The following is a 24,297-nucleotide window of genomic DNA, read 5'->3' as shown; positions in this document are numbered from 1 at the left end:
AGGCCTGGCCTATTTCCACCCCCACCCCGCACAAAGCCATCGTGGGTGTGGCTCCGGGGGGCTTCCGCAGGCCCACGGGCTCAGAAGGCCGGGCTGTCCAGCCTCATCCCTCCTGCCACCCCGATTAGGGAGAGGCACATGTACCCTGTGGCTGTCTACTCCCTCCCAAAGGCCCCCGTGACCCTCCCGTAATGGAGACTCTGGTCCCCGACCAAGCACACGCTCCACGAGCACACCCCCTTCCCTCCCGTCCTTGCGGGGCCCTGTCCACGTCTGACCAAGGTGGTGGCTCTGCTCAGCCCCTGTCCCAGCTGCACGGGCTGTCCACACTACCGTGCCCCAGGCCCCATGAAGTTCAGCATGGCCGTCTTGGCCCCTAACCTGTGGCACCAGGGTCACACAGGATCCCTCACAACCTTCCTCTCAAAGCTTCGGTCCGGGTGCAGGAGCGAGGCCTCAGTGTCCCCGGACCCAACCCAAGGGCAAGTTCAGCCCACTTCTACTGCATGCCCATCGGTGCCCGCAGCCCAGCCTGGGCGCAAACAGCGAGGGGAAGGCGGCCTCTGCGGTCCCTCCAGGAGCCTGTGCCTTCCCCAGGTGCCCTCACCTGGCTCTTCCCTGGCCGAGCCCAACCCTCGGCTCTCCGGACACTCCACCCAGAGGAGGAACAGCCGGTGTGGCCCAAGGGAAAGATGCGCAGAAGGCCCCAAGCCGCCCCTGGTCAGCCCACAGCTGGTCCTGACGGCCACACCCCTGGGCCCGCCTGCGCCACGCAACACGAGCTCCTGCCCACGGACCGACCGCCTGTCAAACTCGGGGTGTCTGCAGCTGCACGAGAGTCTGAGCCGAGTACATCACAACCAACAACACGGTGGTGCCTTTCACCCCACCCAGTCTCCGACCGCACTTCGCCTCACGTCGCCCCGCGGGGCCCCAGCCGGGCAGTGGACGCCTGTGCGGGCAGAGGAGAGGACGGTGAGCGGAGCGTTGCAGCCGAGTGTCCCGGGGAGAACCTGGCTAACAGACACGGGGAGCCGTCCGTCCGAAAACAAAATCCACTGCGCCGCACACCCGTGAGCCGCTTACTTTTCCGTACGTAGGTCCTGCTTCGGTTCAGAAAGAGCGAGGACTGTTTTGTAACGAAACCAACAAAAACGTCCTCTGGAGTAACAAGGCCAAAGTAAACTCCGGCTCCTGCAAAACCGAAGACCAGAGGGTTTCACCAGCCTCACGGCCACGTGACGGCCCTCGGGGACGACGGAAGACAGCAAGGGACGGTCTTGTGCCTTCTTTCTAGAACAAGAGCCGAGTCACAAGGTCGTCTCGTGCCTGGCCGCGGGAGCTTCGGTCCACGTCGGCCCGCGGGGGTGCGACGTCACCCCGGAACACCGCCCACACCGTCGGCACACGTGCACTGACCCGCCAGTGGCGTACTCCAGCAACCCCAACGCCGGCCAGCGGGGCTGAGGTCAGAACCTTGACTCCCTGGGGTTGGCGACAGCCTGGGAGCCCACAGAGCGGGGACTAAAATCTCAACCACCAGGCACACTTGGGGGGCTCAATAGGTTAAGCCTCTGCCTTCGGCTCAGGTCATGATCTCAGGGTCCTGGGACCGAGCCCCACATCGGGCTCTCTGCTCAGTGGGGAGCCTGCTTCCCCCTGTCTCCCTGCCTGCCTCTCTGCCTGCTTGTGATCTCTATCAAATAAATAAATTTTTAAAATAAAAAGAAATAAATAAAATCTCAACCACGAAATGCATCCCATGGGTCTGAAATTTGCCATAATAAAAAAGCTGGCTCTACCAATCGATACACCAAACGCTTCTATTGGCCATTTCAGCACCGGCCTGATGACAGGACATCAGAAACGTCAGCTGCTGGGGGCATCTGGGGGCTCCGCCGGCGAGGCAGCTGCCTTGGGCTCGGGTTCTGGCCCAGGGTCCTGGGATCGGGCCCGCATCAGGCTCCCTGCTCGGCGGGAGGTCGCTTCTCCCTCTGCTGCTGCTCCCCTGCTCGTGCTCTCACACCATCTCTCTCAAATAAATAAAATCCTAAAAAAAAAAACAATTTTTTTTAAAAAGCATCAGCCTCTAAGGTAGGGCCTGTTGAGATAATGGACAGTAAGAAGACGGTACAGGACAACGTCCAAGTACTCCACAGGCCGACTAATCCCATCAAGAAAACCCAGGATTTGGGGCGCCTGGGTGGCTCAGTGGGTTAAAGCCTCTGCCTTCGGCTCAGGTCGTGATCCCAGCGTCCTGGGATGGAGCCCCGCATTGGGCTCTCTGCTTGCCAGGGAACCTGTTTCCTCCTCTCTCTCTGCCTGCCTCTCTGCCTACTTGTGATCTCTGTCAAACAAATAAATAAAACTCTTTAAAAAAAAGAAAAGGAAAGCCAGGGTTTCCCCGGAGGTCTGGCAGGAGCGTCACTTCCCAGCTCTCTGCCATAAGCTCCGAGTCCTCCTTAACAACCACCACGTCCCCTCACTCCACCAAGACCCCGGCGAGTCGGCCGAGAAGCGGCCACCCGTTGGGACTCCACGAAGGCCGGCGGCTAGTCAGAAAGCCTCCCTGCTCCCCACGACAAGAGGACGTGACTCTCTGGGAGCGGAGTGTTTCTGACGTAAAAACCACCAGAAGCTCCTCTGAGCAAGGAGCGGAGACGCGGACCGACGGAAGGACCCACAGCAACCGCACACAGGTGTGACTAACAGAAAGCAAATTAGTTAATTACTTTATTACATCTTAGTGATCTCTTAAAATAAATAGAACAGTAGAAGATCAAACGTACAAGGAGAAACAAAGCCCACGAGTAAAACGCACGGGGACAAGAAGTCCACTGCAGACCCCTTCGCACTCCGCTTCCAGAATCCCGCAGCCCCACGACGCACTCCCAGGCTCCCAGGATGGAGCCGCGGCTAACACAGGACGTACGAACCTGGGGTCTTCGGAGGGCGGAGGGCGCCGACGGGAGGAGGCCGGAAGGCTCACAGTTCCTTGCCGTGTTCTGTAGCCGGCTCCCTCCTTCCCCGGGTACAGAACTCACTTACCTTCCATCCTTCTGCAAATTAGGGAGCAGGGACAAGGGTCTGACTTTTCCCATTGATCCGAAGGGTCTTCCGCAGTTCGAGATAGATTCAAGTAATACTCCCAAGAAAACATGTGCAAAACTAACACGCGCGACTCCAGAATGTTCCGGCACTTGGCTCAGATCAAGGCTCAGAGCAGCTGGTCAGTCACACAGCGTCAGCAGGACTGCAGCTGCGTGAAGGCCAGGAGACCGGGTGCACCTGTCTCCCGGGAGCCTGCGGTCGGGAGAGGCGCGGACGACCATCTGCACCAACACGGACAGAATCCAAAGCCGTCTCGCTTGCTTGGAGTTCCAAGATAACTGCAAACAACCACTTACATTGTTTGTAAATATGCAACAGCACAGAACGGCCAGTCTGAACGGAGCCCCGCACAGTCCTCTCAGGGCACGCTGCCCTGCAGAAGCCAGACTCGGGGTGGACAAGTCGGGACATCGCAACGCCACTGCGGGACCCGTCAGCCTAAGTGCATCAGCTCTCGAGAGAAACATGCTCAGAGTGGAAAATATTCTACGTTACCAAAATCTGTCTTTATTAAAGTGAACAAATCGTTAGAGAACTACCCAAAACTCCACGAGCGCGGGCTGGCATCTGCTCGGCTTGCGCATCTGCAGTCAGGCAGCCGCCGGCCAGCGGAACCGCTCGCCACCGCGCGATCGCGTGCCAGCAAGCAGCGTCGCCACGTCTGTAAACGTCGTCCTAGCAGAAGACAGACTTTGCAGATTTTCAGTGCTTTTAGTGAACTGGTATTTTCAGTAAACGTTGTCTGAGCAGCAAAGAACAAGAATTTTTTTCAGAAATCTTAGAACTGGATATGAACATTGGCAGTAGACACAATCAATAAATATCATACAGTTTCTCAAATGAACAAGATTCCCCCAATTCAAATCCCTTTCCTAAACACATTCAAACCCCGACCCGAGACCGAGCCTCGGCCCGCCATCTCCTGGGATTCCAGCACGAGGGGTGTGAGGTCACGTGGGGGGGGCAGGAGGTGAGAAAGCGAAGATCACTTTCCATTCACACCGAAGGAGAACTTCAAGTAAAGGGATCCACAGCCTGGAGACCTCACGACACGCGTACCCCTCGTCTGACCCTCCCTGGCCAGCAGCGGCCGCGGCCTCCATGAGCCACTCAGCAGAGTGCCTCGTCCTCCGCCCGGCGTCCTGTGCGTGCGCTGGGAGCCAAGGGACGGTTTTCTTGTGGTTTCGCTGGAAGCCTCTCTGGAAAGGGTCTGTGACTATGCACACTTCGTACCCAAACGGATGAAAATAATAAATATCGATCCTGTCCACACACCCTTCGGACCCGCCCGCTGGCGCCGCTGTCATTTACGAGTCTGGGTCTTCTTTGGCACCGCGGGCCGCTTGGGCTGCCACAAGTGGTTATGAATAGTGAGAGCGTCCACACTGACGGACATGGTTTTGGCTGGGATCAGGTTAAACTGTTTTCGGTCTGAGCTGTATTTATACAGCTTGTCGATCATTTTCTTGGTGATGCTCTTCGGGCCCGTGCCAGTCAGCTTGTAGATCTCCTCGGTGTCGGGATAGTAGCAGTAAAGCGCTCGGAACTGGCAGCCGGCATCCCGGAACAGGATGATGTAGTGATTGGCGTCGCACTTCTCCAGCTCCTGCATGGAGGGAGGAAAGGGAGAGGCGAGGGCTGGAGAGTCGCTCCTCCCACTCGCAGCACCGCCCACCCACACCCGGCCGAGGTGCTCCCACTCGCAGAGCGGAGGAGCAGCACCTGCCCCTGAGACGTGACTCGGGTGGTCCACGTGTGTGAGAAAAAAATGCTTTTGAAATGGAGTGAACGATCACACACGCCCTCACGAGCCACCAGAGAACCGCAGATCGAAACCCACACTGGGACAGCGCCCGTGCCCACAGGGAGGGCCACCACCCAACAGAAAGGCGACGGCGAGTGCCGGTGCCGGTGTGCAGAGACCGGAGCCTCCCGCGCGGCCGGAGGGAGCGGAACCAGCTGGGCGGCTGCTCAGAACGTTAAGCACAGAGTCACCCCCGTGGCTCGGCGGCTCTTGTCTAAGCTTCCACACAGAACCCCCGACGTGAATGCTTGCGGCGGCATTCGTCACCACCGTAACAGAAGCAGAAAGCCAGATGCCCTTCAGCGGGAGAGCAGGTCAACACACCGGGGCAGAACTGCACAAGGGAGTCGGCTCTGGTCACGAAAGGGAGAGCGCCCCTACCACAGGCTCGACAGGGATGGGACACACTCACGACGCGGTCGGGGAGCACACAGCCCCAGAAGGCCGCCTGGTGCGGGACCTCCTTCGTGGGACACGGCCAGGGGAGGCCCCTCCGGAGACAGCAGGTGGGTGGGAGCCAGGGCGCATGGGGAGTGTGGCTCAAGGGACAGACTTTCCTCCTACACCCGAGCTACAGACCACAGCCATACCGGTCTACAAACAGATGGAAAACCGCCAAGCCTACCAGGGACGCGCCCCCAAAGAAGCCCGAAGCGAGCCAGTGTGGGTACTGGTCACTGTGTCCGCTGCACACCGCTTGGACCTCCAGGTTTTTGTGTTAAAGCCCAAGCTGAACCACCTAACCCAGCACCCCTCCCCACCAGGGGCCCCCGAGCCCAGTGCCCTCCCACAGCCGCGGCTGGGCTCTGCCCTCACCCACCCAGCCCAGCATGCCACGGGCTGCTCCCGAGGCTGGGGAGGGGCGTTCCTAACAGACTGCCCACAGAAGCTACAGGGACCCGGCTGCCCTCCATGAAGCCAGGAATTTAAAAGATTTGTAAAAATGGAAAGCAGAGCCACTGTTCTGTTTCTGCTTTAGAAACCACACTTGTTTTTCACAAATACATACTAGCTTCGTAAGAATGTAACAGGCTTGGGGCGCCTGGGTGGCTCAGTGGGTTAAGGCTCTGCTTTTGGCTCTGGTCCTGATCTCAGGGTCCTGGGATCAAGCCCCACATCGGGCTCCCTGCTCAGCAAGGAGTCTGCTTCCCCCTCTCTCTCTGTCTCTGCCTCTCTGCCTACTTGTGATGTCAAATAAATAAACAAAATCTTAAAAAAAAAAAAAAAAGAATAACAGGCTTGTCATTTACTCAAATAAACTCACACACAAATATATATTTTCAAAGATCAAGTGGGGAAACCCAGATCCGTACGTATAAACAATACTGACTTCAACGAACTAAAAAGTGCGTTTAAACACGGAGCGAGATGCAAAGCAGCAGCGGCTCCAGACGCAGGCCCCCCACGCGCCCCATGCTCTGGCCCGTCCCAGCCACCGCCCTCCTTCCGCACCCCTGCTCCCACGCTCGCGCCCCCTCGTCGGCCCCCAGCCCGCAGTTTACAGGCCACTCTGAGGGCCGGCTGCGTCCGCGTCTGCACCCTCCCTGCCCACAGCTGCATGCACCGCTTCGCCGAGAGCCGAGCGGGGGTCCCGCGCCGACAGCCGCCCTTGTGGGAGCTGCCCCATCCATGCCCACCGGCCTCCCCTGAGCCCCTCTGCCCCCTGGTGCCCACGCAGGCTGCTCCCAGCTGCCAGCAGACCCAACCCCTGGCTCCCGCCCCGCTGTCCCCTCCACTCACAGGCAACTCATCGCTTCCTCTTGTACGGCACAGGCCGAGCGCGGCCACCACCTGCTGCTGTCAACGGTACTGTGGGCACGGAGCCACGCCCACTCGGTCACACAGGGTCTGCGGCCATTTCCACACCACAGCACCAGCGCAGACACCGCGTCCTCTCCAGCCTCTCCCAGAAGCAGCCCGCGAGCTCCTCTATCAGGGCCTGCCTCACACCCCAGAACGTCAACCTCACAGCCCGGACCTTTGGGTTTGTCCCCCGACTGATCCCCAGGATCGAGACCTGCATGAGGACACCGAGGGAGAGGCGTCCCCACCATGCGTGGGGCACAGGGCGTCGCTCGCCCCGACCCCGAGAGCCAGTCAGGCTAAGGGCATGTGAGCCTGACCTCGTCCCTCCACTTCCGACTGCCGATCAACTTCTCGCTGAGACCGCCATCAGCTTCCCTTAAAATGGCCGAGGCCAACACCATCCCGCGGCAGCTGTGATCACAGTGGCCAACATGAAGGTGGCATCCGGCACCACGGAGCCCAACAGCAAGCATTTCATGCCAAGCTTCATCTCTCCAGGGAGTTGAGCGCTCCCCTTCACCCCTCAGGACACCCTGCAAGTTCCTCCTGTCTCTAGCCGACGCGGCCTCGGCCACAGGCACCAGAATGCAGAAACCCGGTCCCCTCCGCCCCCTGCAGTCACCCTGCCCTCAGCTAACCGGCCGAGGCTACTAGCTCCTGCCACTCACTCCGCACGGGAGGGCCCTGCCCTAGACTCCAGCTCTGTCCCCAGGGCAACAGCCTCGAGTCTGGCCCGTCTGCAGCCCGCTCTTCCTCAAGCCATCCCCACCCCCGCACAGCAGAGCACCGTGCACACGGCTCTCGTGTGCCCGCGCTCGCCCACCCGGCACTGCCAGTGGGGCCTGGGCGACTCGGCAGCAAAGCCACGGCAGGAAAGCACCCGCACACTGAGCGACCAGGTTCTGTTTTAGGAAAAGCTCTTCATTCACTAACATCCCTCCCTCTACACAGACTCCGTGGTTAGTGCCACCGCGTGCCAACGGTGCCTCACTTAAAAAGAACAAGCGACTGATGTTGGATACTTGCCTCTAATATTGAATTCTTGTGAGGTTCATTCACTTTTCCAGCCAGACAACAGTGAGAGATAGCGTTGTGAATGATCGGTTTGTTTGACTTGCTACTGGGCTCCTTAAAGAGCTTGGGACCTGTGAAAACAGGCGAGGGGCACAAAGTTACACTCTAAGGAACGCACACATGCACAAGAAAACCCCGAGTTCCCCAAGCAGCAACCAGGCTGGGTCAGCAAGGTCTATGTTTTTGAAAACGGAAAGCAACACCCACTTCAAATCTGCTGGAAAGAATTGTTCTGCGTTACGATCTTTAAATAAACTAAAAATCAAGGTGGTGGTAGTCCTTTTCTGGTTTCACTTGCTTTCATATGTAAAAGAACCAAGAAATAGTCTCAAGGTCTAAGTGCCAAGACAACACAACTTGGCATGGAGCCACAGGGACAGAAAGGCATGTTGAGGGACACAGACAGGCAGGACCTGCCTAATACCTGCCCCCAGCGGCAGGGACGCGCCCGTGACCTCCCCTTACCTGTGTACTCGGCCACGGACGCGAGAGAGGACGCTGCAGACGCCGTCTCCCAGTCTCTATCTGTGCTCCGGCTGGGGTTACGGCTCAGTGTGGGCAAGGCTTCCAGGGACTCGACTCTGAAGCAGAGGGGTGGCGGGGGCAGGGGAGGGACAGTCACAGGCATCCCCTCTTGCCCAGCCCACACCATCCGGGCAGGAAGGAACGCCCACCGTGGAGGAGTCGGACAGCGACCCCACTCGCTCCGCCCCCCAAGCACGACTACAAACTCGGGGCAGAACACAAGGGGCCCCACACAGTGACTAGAGTAGACGCCCCGGAGGGACGCTGCCTCCACCAGACGCCTGCCTGAGGCGGGACCCTGACAGAGCACGAAAGCAGCACCGAGACTCTGGCTCGGGAAGCTTCCAGACTCACTTTGGGAGATCTGCACTGCTGACACATGAGAGACAGACCCCGAGAGGGAGCAGAGTGGACGGAGTCCAGAAGCCCAGGTCTCGACCCCTCCCCGACACCAGGCAGGCCTAATTGTATCCCTCGGGGCAGTCCCCACAGAGCCCCGCAGAAGCCAACAGTGGCAAAGCAGCACGTGGCTGCCCCAAGGGGGCCGGCCAGCCCAGGTGATGCAGCGGCAGAACCAAACCCCAGCCAGGATCCAGAGTCCCTGATGTGGGCCCTGTGCAGGGCCCTGGTGACAGGAAGCCACCAGCCACGTGACGAAGAGGACCACGTGGCCACAGCCCCAAGAGGACACGCACAGTAAAGGATGGAAAACAGGTAGGGCCAACGACACACGTGCAGAAGGCACAAGATCATCAGTGGTGGTACCAGCAAGGCCCCCCGTGCATCCCCCGTTACTGCAGAGTCCCAAGGGAAGCTGTCCCACGCCACAGAAACCCAGCCTCACGCAGGCCGAGCACTGGCCTGCCGGCGGCGTCAACCAGCAGCAGCCACCAGACCCATAGGCTGAACCCAGCAAGGGGCAGTCACCACGGGAGCCACGTCCAGGGGACGTTGGGCAGAGGGCAGAGGGGCGATCCTGACCGGGGTCCTAAGCCCTCAACGCCACCACGGGATGGCTGGTGACAGCAGAGCACACACCGGAGGCCCCAGCAAGGCGCTGCTGGGAACCGTGGTACTCAGGGACACGGCCGGGCTGACAGGGAAGAGGCAGCCCCGCACGGAGGCTCCAGCACCACGGCTCTGACACAGCCTGCGGGGTGGGGAGGACAGGAGTCCCTGGGAAATCACCCCAGAATCACAGCCCACGACCCCCCATGTCCACCCCACAGGCCCCCTTACCGCTGGGAAGGCGTGCCCCCCGAGTGCACGCTCTCGGGCTCGGTGGTCGCCGCGGAGGCCAGGGACAGGCTAGAGCCCGACTGGGCCCGGCTCAGGTGGTCGGCTGGTGGGAGAGGAAAGCTGCCGCCAGGCCCGCCGCGGCACCCCCTGCCACCACCGCACGAGGCCGCCCCGCGCGTCCCGCCTGCTTACGGGTTGAGGAGCACTTGGTCGCCGCATCGCTGCATGACTCCTCACGGTGGACGGACTTGGGCCGCGGCTTCTTGGGCTTGGCTTTGGGCTTGCCCAGCCCCTGCTCCTCTAAAATCTGCTGCTGCTTCCGGCGCAGGTACTCCTGCTTGATGAGCTCCCGCCGCGCCTTCTCCTCCTCCTTTCGGACCCGGTCTTCCTCCGCTTTCCGCCTACGGGACCCGCGCCCGCTCACACGTGCTCCCGGGGCTCACAGGGCCGGCGGCCACCGCGCTCCCCACCCTGCGCCGGTCCCACCTGCGCCCGTGCACGCCCGACGCCCCCACCCAGAGGCACCCCCGGACGAGCACCCACAGCCCGGACGGTCACGCACGTCAAGGGGGACCAGCCCTAAGGGCGTAAAGCAGAGCCCGGCTTGGCCCCGTGGGGGCAGGATGGGGACAGGCCGGGGGAGGGAGGCCCGAGCAGGGGTGCGGGGGGGGGGGGGCGGCTCACCGGGCCTCATCCCTCCGGAGCTCCACCTCCGCCTCCAGCTGCTGCTTCCTCGCGCGCGCCTCCTCGGCCTTGCGCTGCTGCTTCAGGAGGAAGGCCGCCCGCTTCTTGGCCAGCTCGTCCTCCGCCTTCTGCTCGTCCTGCAAGCAGGCCGCTCGCGTCACCGCAGGACACAGCCCCCGCAGCGGACGTGCGCCGACAGTGGGTCCCGGCACGGCCGCACACGTCCCGGACTCCCTCACCGAGGATCGGGCCGTCCTCACAGACACGAGGACACTCGGGAACAACTAGGCCACCCTGAGAACAGCCCCAGCCGTCACCTCCCCACTGGGCCCCATCTGCCTCGCTTTCCACACAGGAGCTGACCCCGGGACTGACCGCCATTCGCTGACACGTTCCAAGCGTCAGGCACCACACACGGCCTGGCTGCTGGTCAGAGGAGACGCACCCTGTGCCCGTGGGAGAAGTCGTGGGAAACAGCGGGGAAGCTCCCACAACCCGCCTCCCTTTCCACCTAAGAACACACTCAAGGACAGACACAGAGCCCGACAGGAAGCTTCCGCGGAGCTCCCGCTGCTCTCCCGGCCCGGCCCCCACAGGCCCACGAGCTAACAACACCGGTGTTTACCGGACGGTCAGGAAACCATCAAAACGAACAGAACACTTCTGAGCCGTGAAAACGGCATGGGATGCCCGTTTCGGGACTGGACTAAAGCCTCACGGGCACCCGGCCACGTTCGCTGCAACAGGCCGCAGCCGCGGGCACTTCCCGCGGAGCCGGGTCCTGGCGACAGAGCGCGCGGGGCCCAGCTCTGAGTGTGAGCCTCTGACACACCCGTAAACCCAAAGGCACGAGAGGAAGCCCGGCACCCGTCCGACAGTTTACCTTGAAGAAGAAGCCGACCCCCGGCTTCTGGTCGCCTTCGCTGGCGAGGTCCGCCGAGCTCTGGGGACCCTCCGTCTCTCCGTCCTCGTCAGGGGCCTTCAGGTCCGAGAGGTCCACCTCGATGAGACTGGCCTTGCTCCTTGGGGGCTCGTCCGCAGGGACGTTCTCTTTCCCGGACACAGCCGGGGAGCCGAGCGCCGCCTCCTCCACACTGCTACCCAGAACTTCTTTGAGGCCCGCCTGTTCCGAGAGGATGTTTGTGTCTTTGGAAGGAGGCAAGACAAAAGTCCGCTGGTTGTCTTCATCGTGGAGCCTGTGGCTGTCAAAGAGGCATCTGTCGTGAGCCTCGTTTCCAGGCTCCGCAACACTGTCCCAGCCCGGGTCAGAGGGGGGCCGAGCGGGGAAAGGCCGCAGGTGAGGGAGGGTCTCTCTACTGGGCGTGGGGGTCTTGCTGCGGGAGGAAGTCTGCTGTCTGTCCTTGGGCACTTTGAGCTCAGCCGGCCTGCCCGAGCGGGAGTTCCGACCCTGCCCGAGGCGGGGAGGCTTGCGGTGACCTGTCGTCCCGGGTGGAGAGAGCGGCTCCACGAAGTGGATGGCCGCCCTGACCTTCTGGTCCTGGGCGTTCTGCTTCGGGCCCGGGACCGCGGGGGGCTTCATGAGCAGCTGCTCCTGCTGCTGCGAGATCCTCAGGATGGCCTGCTGCAGCGTGCTGATGGTCTCGTTCAGCTTCTCGATGGACAGGTCGCCCTCGCTCACGTCCAGCGCCTCGCCGGCGTCCTCCAGCAGGGCGGCGGACAGCGCCTTGCTCTTCTCCAGCTCGGGCAGCGCGGCAGGGACCTTTGCTCGGGGCGGCTGCAGGAGCAGCAGGCCCTCCGCGTCCACGTCTGGAGACACCAGGACGCCCTCCCGGCCCTCGTCCTTCAGGAGGAACTCCTCCGACTTGCAGACCCCGCTGTCGAAGGCCTCGCCGTTGTGCTGGGCGAACTCTCCCGCCAGGGCGTCCGGCTTGCGTGGCGGGGGCGCGCCATCGGCCTTCCCCTTCTTGACCACGTGCAGGAAGGCGGCCTTGCCCAGCTTGAGCCGCTGCCGGGCCGACAGGGCCTCCATCTTCTTCTTCTGCGTCTCAATGGCCCGGCGCTTCTCCTCCAGCTGCATGTGCAGCTGCGCCAGCTCGGAAGCCAGGAGGCTGGCGTGCTCCCGGCTCTGCCGGCTCGGGCTCTGCTCCCGCCTCTGCTTCCACGTGGTCAGAGGGGCCGGGCAGCTCTCGGACGCGTCGGGCGTGGTCTTCTGGGAGCTGCTGGTGCTCGACCTGGTCTCGCAGCTGTTCAGCCTCTGCAGCTTGCGCTCTGCGAAGCTGGTCATCTTCCCGCTGCCGCTGGCCACGGAGGCGCTGCTGACCTGAGACACCGTGCTCAGGCACGGGCTCGAGCGGCCGCTGGCGCCATCCTTGTCCTCGTGCTCCTTCCCCTTCATGTCCTCCTGCAGCTTGGCGGACTCCTCCTCCCCGGCACACCTGGCCGTCACCACGGGGGCGTCCTCGCCCACGAAATCCTGCTCCGCTTCCTCCAGGTCTGCCACGTCCGAGTCTGAGTCCTGCCTCAGGATGGCCCACGGCTCGGGCTCGTGGGCACCGGGGCTCCGGGCACAGCTGACGCAGAACCTGCCCTCGGGGTCCTCATCGGCTCTGGTGACATGAAGGAAGAAGCCATCGGCAGTCTGCCCCTGAGGTAACAGATTGAAACCACCGCTGCCCAGGAGCCCACCACGGGCGTCCCCGGCCACCGGCAGCCCCGGCTCGGTGGGCGCGGGCTCCATGCCCACAGGGAGTTCTGCACAGGAGATAGGGGTGAAAGTCCTACTCAGGTCACGAGCACCGTGACTGCTGGGCGCCCTCTTGCGCACCAGGGGCTGGTGGCCCTCGCTGGGCCTCTTGGATGTGAAGCTCCGTGGCCGCCCCTCCCCGCACTCTTCCTCCTTGGCAATCGCCTGCTTCTCTTTGGCGGGCCGAAGCACGGCCGGCATCAATGGCTCCAGGAAGAAACTGTCAGGCGTACTTTCTAGGGCATCCGCCAGCCTCTGGGGAGACCTGGCGCTTGGGGGCAGGCTCCGGTCACCACAGTGGGGCGCCACATCCGTCCTAATGACGGCCACCAGCTCTGCCTCCTCATCCTCTATATCCACATTGTTCAGAAGGCTCTTCCCATCGGTCTTCAGCGCCGTGGGCTGTGGCTGGTTCTGCGGAGTCAGGTGAATGACATTGGAGGCCAGACTATCCTTACTGATGGAGCGGGCCAGGCTGACGCTGTCACTGGAGCCGGGGTCCATGTCACAGCTGGTGGCGTGATGGAGAGCGAAGGGTGCCGGCTGAGACACAGGCCTGCGATGTGGGGAAAGAAGCCGTTGGACATGCCACTGTCGACACAAGCAGTGACTCAGACACCAAGCGATACAATACTAGTGACAAAAAGACGACAAATTGGAGGTCTAGAGGATTAAGCAAACCCTCTCCCAGGGCAGGGGATGACAGAGACCAGCTTCAGCAATTCTCAAATGTTTCAGTCCAGAACCCCTTTACACCCTTAAAAATCACCAAGGACACCCAATAGTTTTTAGCATATATTTATCAAGATGAAAATTTATCACATGAGAAATTAAAACTGAGGGACGCCTGGTTAGCCCAGTCGTTAAGCCTTCAGGTCAGGTCATGATCCCAGGGTCCTGGGATCGAGCCCTGCATCAGGCTCTCTGCTCCGCGGGGAGCCTGCGTCCCCCTCTCTCTCTGCCTGCCTCTCTGCCTACTTGTGATCTCTGTCAGATAAATCAATAGAATCTTAAAAAAACTAAAAGTTTATAATATGAAACACTTTTGTAATTGTCCCTGCTGTCCACCCGAACTCCCATGTCTGACTCCAATTCCATCGACCTCCAGAGTGAGGAAAGTGCAGAAGGGTCCAGCGCCATCATGAAACAGTTCTGCCCTGTGGACCAGGGATGGAGCCCATCTGGAGAGCCACTGTGCTCGCCTAGCGAGCGCGTCACACACAAGCGAATCTGACACGCGGAGCTCACCTGTTCTTTTTTTCCGACCACGCTAGTGCTGCACCGCGGGGCTGAGCGTCGACTCGGGTTAAAGAACTGGACCGGTGTCTCTGATCTGCGTGTGGGGAGAGAGGGACGCTCGGGGTTAAGCAACTCATTTCATAGCATCTGAAATTCTTTCAACATAATGACCATTTCTTAAGCAAATGCGCCATAATGCAGGACACAACTGCCCAAGGAAAGCAGAGCATCGCAATGCAAATTTCGGGAATTCCAGTGAGTGACACCGAACTCAGTCATCAGTCCGCATCACGACCCGAAATAACCGGACCTCAAGTAAACATCGACACACAGACGTTCCTGCCTAGCGAACACACAGCAATTTTCCGTACACTTCATATAATTTATAAAGACTATAAATTATAAACACATAAACATATGTAAACATATAAAACATGTTTTATATAAACATGTTTACATTAAAAAAACATATAAAGACTATAAATTCTAAGGAGCATCCATACAAATTAAAATGTATTCTACTGTAACCCTCCTAACTAAAATAACCACATCACAGCAGGAACAGTCAATTGAGAACGATCTTTTTAATAAGTTACAGGAGAAAGGACAGAGGGCGGGTGAAGGGGAAATGGGGCTCTTACCGGGCGGACCCTCCCCCTGCACGGCCTTCTGCTGTCTCTGTCTCAGAGGCAGTAAAGGATGGGATGGGCTGAAGGCAGAAGCCCCCTTCCCCCTAAACAGGAAAGAACAGGCACGAGTGTCACTGGCTTGTCAGTTCGCAAGGTCAACAGCAAATACAGTAAACTCAAGAGACCATCACAAGCTCACAGCAGTCCAGGAGAGAATCGTAGATTTTTTGGGAAAAATTAATTATTATAAAAACAAGCCCAAAAAGTACCCCAAATTTCCAACCTGAGGTAAATATCCCAAAACTGCAACTCAGGCTCACAGGGACTTGTGGCCCCTCTGCATGCCTGGAGGGTCCTGGGGGCAGGGGGCTAGGCCAGCGGAGGCCCTCCCACGGCCAACCCCCCAGCACCTTCTCCATCACCCCTTCGGAAAGACGCTGCAACTCAAGCTGCCAAGCAACTACAAGAGGCGGACAGGCTGGACTCACAGATGCTCGGGCTCGTCGTGCACGCGGTGCCTGTGGCCGCCCTCAGCTGGCGGCTGCGTGGGCGGCTGCGCGTCGGCGGGGCTCACCGCTGCGGGGCTGCCCAGGAAGCTGCGCTTGGTGGCGTTGGAAATGGGAACGGGAGGCCGACTGCTCTTGTGGTGTGACACTGTTTTAGCTGCAGAAATCACAATTTACAGAAATGTTCACGTTATTTACAGTTACTTAAAACATCAGCAAGGGGGTGCCTGGGTGGCTCAGTGGGTTAAGCCTCTGCCTTCAGCTCTGGTCATGATCCCAGGGTTCTGGGATCGAGCCCCGCATAGGGCTCTCTGCTCAGTGGGGAGCCTGCTTCCCCCTCTCTCTGCCTGCCTTTCTGCCTACTCGTGATCTCTGTCCAATAAATAAATAAATAAATAAAATCTTTTCAATGTAATAAATAAAACATATGCAAAAAACACCTAAAAAAAAATCCACAGCTTTTATAAGAACTAAAAATTAATGCAACTTTTACCTAAAACAAACTTGTCCAAAATACTGGTTTCAAATCAATGAGTGTATTTCGTGGTAATGAATACTGCAAACGTAACACCAAGATGGCTACGAAAATGAAAAGCTACACCACAGGTTAGAGCAAGAAGAACTGAAACTGGCGGGTGTGTCTCCAAACACCACCAAGCCGCCACCACCACCACCACGGGCGCCCTGCCACTGGCTGCCACGGTGGCCCCAGACTCAAGACAGCCCCGGGCAGCCCTTCCAGCCCCACCTGCTCAGGGTGCAGAGGGCGGTGCCCCCCACATACCCTAAGAGGACAGCAGAACCCCGAGTCACCCCCTCAGGGACGGAGAAGATCAGCACCTGTGAAGGGCCTACAGACTCTGGACTTGCAGCCCCCTGGCAACTGGACAGATCCAGGCCCAAGTTTGGGGGGGGGGACCCACCGGGGGCAAACCCTGCACTGCAGGGCCCGTGATGAAGTGGCCCTGGGAGTGCCAGCAGGGAAACAGAACCTCAGAGCTAGAACTAGGGACGCAGGGGTAGGACAACCATCTGAGGTCAAACACAAGACACCATCTCGCCGCCGTGAAGGAGGGTCCTGGAGGTCACACGGCGACCGGACCACAGCTCCTGCCGGGGAGCACAGAGCAGGCAAGGGCCCCTCCACAGGTCCAGGCCCCACAGCTCCGCAGACCCTCGGCCCTGCAGGCGTCAGTGGCAGGAAAAGAGCCACAGGGTGCCAAGTCCCAAGGGGAGAAACATGGGTGACAACCGCGGACTGCAGGGCCGCGCCGCCCACCACAGGGAGCCACCCCCTCCACACACCAAGCCCTTACTGGGCGCCCGGGGGGCTCTGTCGGCGAAGCGTCCGACCCTTAGCATCGCCCGGGTCATGATCTCGGGGCCCTGGGATGGAGCCGCGTGTCAGGCTTTGCGCTTGGAGGGTCTGCCTGGGCTTCTTTGTCCCTCTGCCCCCCCACAAGCGTGCACACACTCGCTCACCCTCTTTTGCCCAGGTAAGGACGTCTTTAGACAAACCAACAAAGCAACCCGGCACACACTGGGCACGGCGGAGACCAAACGCCTCGGCCACAGGTCACCCAGGACAACGTGTCCTGAGCAGAACGCCATCCCGCGCTCCCAATGAGGAGGGCAAACCGGCCTCCAACCACGCCCAGAAGCTGTTGGTGCCTCCGGCTGTGGGTGACGTCCGCCGCGGCCCCACCCCAGCTCCTGCCCGTAGCCACGGCACGGCCAGCTGGCAGAAAAGCCCGAGCCTGGCAAACAGCACGTCAATTCAGAATGCGGACTAGGCTGCCGGCCGCTGCCAACTGGGCTGCCCGTGGACCCCACTACGTGGGCACAAAGGCTTCGCGCGTGGACGAGCCAGAGGCAGGACCGGGCCTGCACCTGGAAGACGAAAGGTGGCCCACAGCCCCGCAGAGGAGACCCAGTGACCACTTGGTGGCATGTCAACTCCACCAGACCCACCGTGAGGACGTGGGAGGACCAGTGACAGCCTTGAGCGGACACACGCAGTCAGCCTGGAGGACTGCCCGGCACCCACGCGGCCAGTGCCAGACCAGGACATGCCCTACAGAAGAGAGGGGTCGCGTGGGTCCCACAAGGCAGGCCACAGCCCACAGGCAGCCTCACACGTGCCCCCTTGCCCTGCACGGCTGCCTGCACGCCTCCCTCCTTCTTCTGAAAAACCACCACCCCCTTCGGAGGCCAGCTCTTGCGGCCAGAGCACAGGTCACAACACCGAATGGTCACCACGAGGCATCTCGTTCCCATCAGCACCGCTGGTGCCGGCCGGGCTCCACACACACTGCTGGGAGCTGGGGCTCCCAGGAGAGCACAGCAAGGACCACGGTGCAGAGAAGGGTCACGGTCAGGGCGCGACCTCACAGGACACCACGGGAAGGAGGCCAGTGAGGCGGCAATGAGGATGGGGCCGGCTGGCAGGGGCGGGACAGGCTCCGGCCTCTCGGGCAAGAGGGGATGCACAGGCCCTTGAGCTGCGGTGACCCGCCACCCCAAAAACAAAAGGGGAGAGAGCTGCACCTGCATTCCCGCCCCAAGCCCTGGCCCTGCTCGACTGTCTTACTGCCAATCTGGTGGGGTGTCTGCCCAGCAGTGGTGTTTCCAGTGCTAAGTAGGCTAAGCCCTTCCCCGCAAGGTTACCAGGCGTCTGCAGTACGGCTTTCTTAAACTCCCTATTCCAGTCTCTTGCTCATTTTTCTGTTCTTTTTTCTTACTGATATGGATGAGCTTTTATATACTTCGAGTACCAGGGACACGCTCCGGGCACTGGTCACGCCAGACGCCAGGGACACGTGTTGGGCACCAGGATGTCAGACAGCAGGGACACACTCCAACAGCAGGTAACTGTTGTACATATCATAAACACCTTCTCCCCACTGTGACTTCTTTTTTTTTAACTCTTTACTTTCTTTCAATGAAAAACACCTTAATTTTAATACATCAGATTTCTATTTCCTTTATGGCTTTTTAGATCCTCAACAAGGAACCATGTGGACATGGAGATGCTCTCCCCCCTCCCTGGATTCCCAGGGTCCTGGCTGATTCCCAGGGCTGGCAGATTGATCCTAGATCACAGTCAACAGATGTTTCTCCTTCCTCGTGGGCGAGAGCAGAGCCGTACACCCCCCTCCAGGAAGGCTAACCAGAAGCCCCAAAAGCCCTTCTCCAAATACGCTGGGATTCTGATGCTGTGGACAAGCACAGGCCCAGAGCGGAAAAGCTCGTGCAGTGACCACCGCGGGCCACAGCGCAGCAGCACACGGCAGCGAAGACGGCTGCCCAGGGCTCCGTGTTCCCAGGAGAAAGCAGTTAAACACAGCCTTGCGCAGAAAGGCAGAGCCCCGTGACGGGCGCCTTCCTGTCGCTGTACCTGGCAGCTCGGACAAGACCACCATCTCCTCCCAGAAGGCTTGCCACTCACCGTCCTTCAGTTCCTGAACATCCCTGGGCTGGACGAAATCCGGTTTGACGTTCTCAAACCACCAGAAGAGCTCGGCGATGAAAACCATGACGTTCGGCTGAAGGAAACAAAACCAGGCACACAGTAAGCAGCTTACTCATAAAGGGGTTTAGAAACTGCGTCTTTACTAACTCACGGTCACCTTCAGCACGAGGGGAGCATAGAGCATGTCCTCCAGCGTGAGATAGAAGCATCTGTTGAGGTACTCGTTGGCGAACTCTCTCAGAAGCCGGATATTGTACAGGCTGTCGGCCATGGACGTGACCTCCTTCAGGCATATGTCTGCCGGACAAGACAGGAGTGGCTGACCCTGGGGATACTCTGCTCCCAAGGTGCGCGTACACGCCTGTGTCTAATTCTGCCCTGAACACATGCTGAACGGAGGGAGTGCGGCTGTGAAAGGGCAGCATCACGGATTAAACGTCACAGGAAATGTAATGAGTGACACTAAGTACAGTAAGCAAACACTCAACAAAGAGATCCGAGAATCTCCAGGACCTGAATTTAACTGTTAACACCTAAAACGCATAACAGAAACCGTCTGGGATTTAAGACGGGCTCCAAAACGGACAGCGGCAGCACCCTGTGGCTTCTCCAAGGGCCTTGCCGTACGAAGCTGGCGAATGTTCCACTGCGTCTCTTTCGCCAACCGCAAACCCCCTGCGAGACGTGATCTCCCCTAGGGGGTGGGGACAGGGGTACCAAACAGGAAATGTCAGGCTTTCCAAGGAATAACAGCAAATACTTCTAATCACACACGCACAAAACCAGGAGACCACATGCAGCAGCAGTCTCCCTCCAGCAACGCGGCTGGGGACCGCTGGCCACTGGCATCCAGGGCAGGACAATTTCCCAGGTATGCAGCTTGACAGGATGCCAGACCCTTGCAGCGGTCAGCTCACACACGGGCCCCCCCACCCCGGAGTCCTGAGTGCTGGGGCTGGGGGGCGGGGGAGCGGGGGGAAGGCAGCTGCTCTCCAGCCAGCGTGGAGGAGCCGAGCCGAGCACTCCGGGAGCCCTGCCCGCAAGCTCACACACACACAATGCCAGAAGTGGAACTTATTTGAAAATAACTCTTTTCAAGAAGCCACCGCCAAGAGTTTGGAAGCAGGACAACTGAGATCTGCGTGCGCCCCCCTCGCGGAGGAACCCAGCCTGCCCCACGCCTCCAGAGAAACCCAGTAACTGTGAGCGCCGGCAGACCTCAGAAGCGCGTCCCTATCTTAAGTGCAGATTGTAAAACTGACAAATGCAGGGACCGGATCCCAGAGCACCCACACGCAGACGGGAGAAGCGATCACAGCACACCTTATCTGATTCTGGTCTCTTCCAGTGCTTGAATCCCACAGACAGTCTTGAAGCCCACCCCCACCGCGCGCCCAAGGCTGCGGCTCTCTCCGGCTGTGGCACCCGTGCCCGCACAGGTGTCCATGCACATGGCACCACGACCCAGCTTTCTCTAATGGACGCTCTGGGTAACACAGGCCACCTGCCATTTTGCAGCCTGTCTTTCCCCAAGCTCAGGTTTACGTTTCCCCGTCCGTCTGTGTGGGCGGGAGATTTCAGTCCTGCGTGTGGACAGCTGGCCGGCGTCCTCCAACTCCCACTGCTACGCCGTGAGAACCAACTCTGCGCGCAGCTCCTGCGGCTCTCCGAGAGGCAGCGGGGTAAGCAGGAGCCGCGCTCCGCACACCGGGCCACCTGCTCTCGGCTCCACCTGCCACAGCTGGGCGTTAGCCAGCCTCGGAGCTCCCGCCACCTGGACGAGCGTGAGGTCCCCCTTCTGAAATGGCACCTCCCTGACCACGGGGGGCACCCCTGACGTCCTCTGCGACGCCTGTCCCTTCTCTGCGGGCTGCTCCTTGTCCTCTCATTTGCAGACTCTCCGCTCACCATGGTTACGGCAGGACGGAGCAATGACCCTTTGTCTGTTGGTCCCAGCATTTTCTCACGGATTATCATCTGTCACTTCATTTTGTTTACAGTGCTCCTTGGTCAGCGCCCTGACCTTCAATATGGTTAAATGTAATAATTCTTTCTATCGCTTGTGGTTGTTTTGTAATTTCAGTAATTCATCCCAACGCTGATGTCCAAAAAATATTTTCCTATTTTTTCTTCCCCAAATCCTCTAAGTCTCGTGTTTCGGGTGCAGGTGTCTCATCCCAGGCAGGGACTCCCGCCTCAGGTAGACTGAGACCTCACGGCCTCCCCCCGGTGGCCACCCGTCCCCGGCACCAGGCGCCTCCCCGGCACCAATGGACTCTCCCAGGCCTAAACCACCGGTTTGGCCAATGTAAAGTTCAACAAAACCTGGTCTTCATAGAGCCAAGTCCCCACACTCTGATTCTTCAGAATGACGTGTCCGAAACCTGCGATAACCCACGACAGAGTAATGAACACGTGGGTCACAAGCGCTGGACCAGCAAGAACTCGAGCCCCCGAGTCAGACCAACACACAGGCAGGGGCAAGAAGGCTCGTCACTCCCCTCAGGGGCAGGCTCACAGGCAAAGAGGAAAGGCCAGAGAGAGAAAGCCGCTGACGGACATGACCACCAGCAATTCGAAGTCTGATGAGAAACAGGCTTCGGTCTCAGAGCCCCTTCCCCAAATGACGAATTAATGAGAAAGCAATCCTAGCGGTCTCAGACTGGAGAAGCCTGGGGACACCTCCTGAACCAAGCAACCCAAGGGGCCACGACACCAGCCTACCCTGGGAAGATACACCACTGCTGGGGCATTCTTGCTAAAAATGCACGCCCAGGATCTCAGCAGGAGGGCCAACGGACAAACCCAAACAAGGGATGTTCCACAAATTAAAGGACCTGCTGTACTCTTCAAAAGGTCAAGGCCGAGAAAGACAAAAAAGACTGGGAACCGGCTCCCGACGACAGGACACCACACAAGAGGCCTGACGACCACCTACGGTGTGGTGTGGGCTCGAACCCGCACTGGGAGCAATAGCAAACAGCGACACTACGGCGACAAAGGACAGAACGTTCCTGACTCTTGCTGTGAGGACAGAATGCCTTTGTCCCCCAAGTCCTTCTCAGATGGTCCAGAGAGAGAAAATCCAGCGTGGAACAAAGGCAGCGTCTGGAGCAAACTACAGCGGGAGTCCCCCGTGCATCTCCTGTGACTCACGCGCACCCAAATAAAACGTAGTCGAACAGTGACGCGTCCCTTTGCCTTCACGCTTCCAAGTAAATTGTCACGTTACTTCGTCCCTTTCTGTAACGATTCGTGTACTGGACCGGCAACAAACGAACAATCCGAGGAAATCACGGGTTTTATACTGATGCTTCGCATCTGCGAATGTAGTTAGAAACTCCTTCCAAGGACCGTCAATGGGTCCTCCTTTGTTCAGGACTCAGGGACAGTGGCTCCCGGAGGCAGGGCAGGGGCAGGGCAGGACCCCGAGGCCAGTACCCCGAGGGCAGGCTGTGTAGACGCAGCACGTCCACAGCAGTCTGCGCGGGCCCAGCACCGGCGGGCTCCCAAGGCGTCCAGCGGCTTCTCACAGCCTGTTTCTGGCACGTTCTGCAGCCGACCCCCGCCTTCCGGTCCTGTCTGTCCAGACAGGGCCTCTCACTGTTCCCCGTCTTCTCTCCCGCCGTCCACTTTGCTTTTGGACTCTCCTTGCTGGGAGAGCTCTTCAAAGCTGTCCTCCAGCACTTGCACGAACTCTGAAATTTCAGCAGCCACGTCTTACTTCCAGAGCCGTCTGTGCCGTCACACCACACGCCCGTGTTCGGCACTGGTCCTGCCGGCGCCCGTCCCTGGCCAGACCCGCTCTCCTCCCTCATCTGTTTTCTCTGGCCTCCTGCGTGGCCGCTGCTGACCTGGCCTCGAGTTCAGGCCGGTACCTTCCTCAAACATCGGGGGATCGCCAGCTGCCCAGAGTCAAGGGTAAGGCCACAGGAGGAAGGCTCTGCAGTGGGGCAGTGGGCGCCCAGCGCTCTCCCGGAGGACGGCCAGAGGGTCCCACAGCAGCTGTGGGACTGCCCAAGGCCAGTTTCTGCAGAGAAGAACCCGTTCCCCTTGTTTTTAGCACTGCAGATTCATTTATTTATTCAATGATATAAAAATTGTCCTTATGCCATACAATGAGATATAAAACACTTGGTCACTTAAAAAATTACTAATACAAACAAATGCCGGTAAAAATTAGTCTTCTAGCACATTACTTTATTCCACTTGATATGATGACAGGAAGCAAGATTAGACAGAAATTAGCACAACTTTCTTTTAATATTTATTTATTTTTCCTAGAGACAGAGAGAGAGCATGCACATGAGTAGGGTGGGGGGCACAGAGGGAGAAGCAGGCTCCCGCAGAGCAGGGAGCCTGACGCGGGCCTGTACCCCAGGACCCCGGGATCATGACCTGAGCCGAAGGCAGACGCTTCACCCGCTCAGCCCCGGGGCGCCCCGGCTCGACTGACTGACGCGCAGCTGACATTACACTAGCTTCAGGCGTAGAGAAGAGCGAGCTGGCAGCTACATACGTCACGAGACGCTCCCCACGACACGTGAGGTCACCGTCTGTCCCCGCACGAGGCCACACCCACACTGCCAACTGGACCCCGTGCTGTCCTTGTCGCCCCAGGGCTGCTCCTGTCGCTGAGGTCCTTACTCTCCCCCCCCAGCACCCCCCCCCCCCGGCAACCACCCACCCACCCCCAGCGTTGACTTGTTTTGTTTTTGTTTTTGTACATCCCACACGTAAGTGAAATCATACACTATCTACCTGTCTTACTTCACGGAGCTTGACACCCTTTAGGTCCATGCATGTGGTTGCAAAAGGCCAGATTTCATTCTCTTGTGGCTGAGTACTACCCACCCCACCCCCCCAGCCCCACCCCGTGTGCGCGCCACACCCCCCCATTCACCCGAGGCGTGTGCACGGGAGCGCGGCAGACGGACCCGAGGCGCCGCGGGAGGCAGGCAGCCGCCTGGGCAGGCGCACATCAAGAAGCAGCGTCTCGCCCTCCGGAATGAGACGCTCCCTCCAGGGCCGGCTCTCAGGGCGCCCGGCCACCAAGCCTGCCCGCCTGTGTGTGAGACGCGCGACACGAGAGCTGTGTGGCCCATCTCCTGAGCTGTGTCAGGTCACCGCGGCCTGAAGGAGGAGCGACTGTGCCCTCGCGGCAGGCATCCCTGCCAAGTCCCCACTGTGTCCCTTCCTGAGTGCGTCTGTCCTGCTGCCTTTCTGGGCTTCTCGGGAGCGAGCGGGTCCCCTTCCCCGGCTTGAGCGCCGCCCTCCTCTCCGCACTGTAACCAGGCACTCGCTGCTCAGAGTCCGGACGCGGCCCGGCGCCCTCCGAGACCGAGTCCGCACCTCAGCTCCCTGCTGTCGGGGCTGCTGACGACGGAAGGGGAGAGAAGCCACTCGCCGCTCCCCTTCCCTCGGCTTTCTTCGGGCTTCTAGCGCTAGATCAACCTCGTTCGTTCATTGTTTTAAAGTTCTCATTTTCCAGAACGTGCCCTGCG

General features: G+C 59.5%; 2 protein-coding genes across 3 annotated transcripts in view; one reads left to right on the top strand and one right to left on the bottom strand.

The window, feature by feature from the left end:
* The window catches only part of KCNT1 (potassium sodium-activated channel subfamily T member 1), a 299,723-nt gene that overhangs the window by 56,792 nt on the left and 218,634 nt on the right, over positions 1–24,297 (top strand). The window lies entirely within an intron of this gene.
* The window catches only part of CAMSAP1 (calmodulin regulated spectrin associated protein 1), a 57,983-nt gene continuing 37,284 nt past the window's right edge, over positions 3,599–24,297 (bottom strand). For both annotated transcript variants that reach the window (XM_082696198.1, XM_082696199.1), the window contains 12 exons: positions 18,951–19,090; positions 18,770–18,866; positions 15,304–15,478; positions 14,828–14,919; positions 14,196–14,280; positions 11,127–13,503; positions 10,244–10,380; positions 9,752–9,960; positions 9,560–9,662; positions 8,261–8,376; positions 7,748–7,866; positions 3,599–4,717 (listed from right to left, as the gene is read on the bottom strand). In XM_082696198.1, the coding sequence (XP_082552324.1) occupies positions 4,415–4,717; positions 7,748–7,866; positions 8,261–8,376; positions 9,560–9,662; positions 9,752–9,960; positions 10,244–10,380; positions 11,127–13,503; positions 14,196–14,280; positions 14,828–14,919; positions 15,304–15,478; positions 18,770–18,866; positions 18,951–19,090 (3,953 nt within the window). In that variant the 3' untranslated portion in view covers positions 3,599–4,414. The remainder of the gene's footprint in view (positions 4,718–7,747; positions 7,867–8,260; positions 8,377–9,559; positions 9,663–9,751; positions 9,961–10,243; positions 10,381–11,126; positions 13,504–14,195; positions 14,281–14,827; positions 14,920–15,303; positions 15,479–18,769; positions 18,867–18,950; positions 19,091–24,297) is intronic.

The sequence above is a fragment of the Mustela nivalis genome (genome assembly GCF_964662115.1).
Source record: "Mustela nivalis genome assembly, chromosome: 13".
Taxonomy (NCBI): Eukaryota; Metazoa; Chordata; class Mammalia; order Carnivora; family Mustelidae; genus Mustela; species Mustela nivalis.
This window is presented reverse-complemented; position numbering and strand designations above follow the sequence as displayed.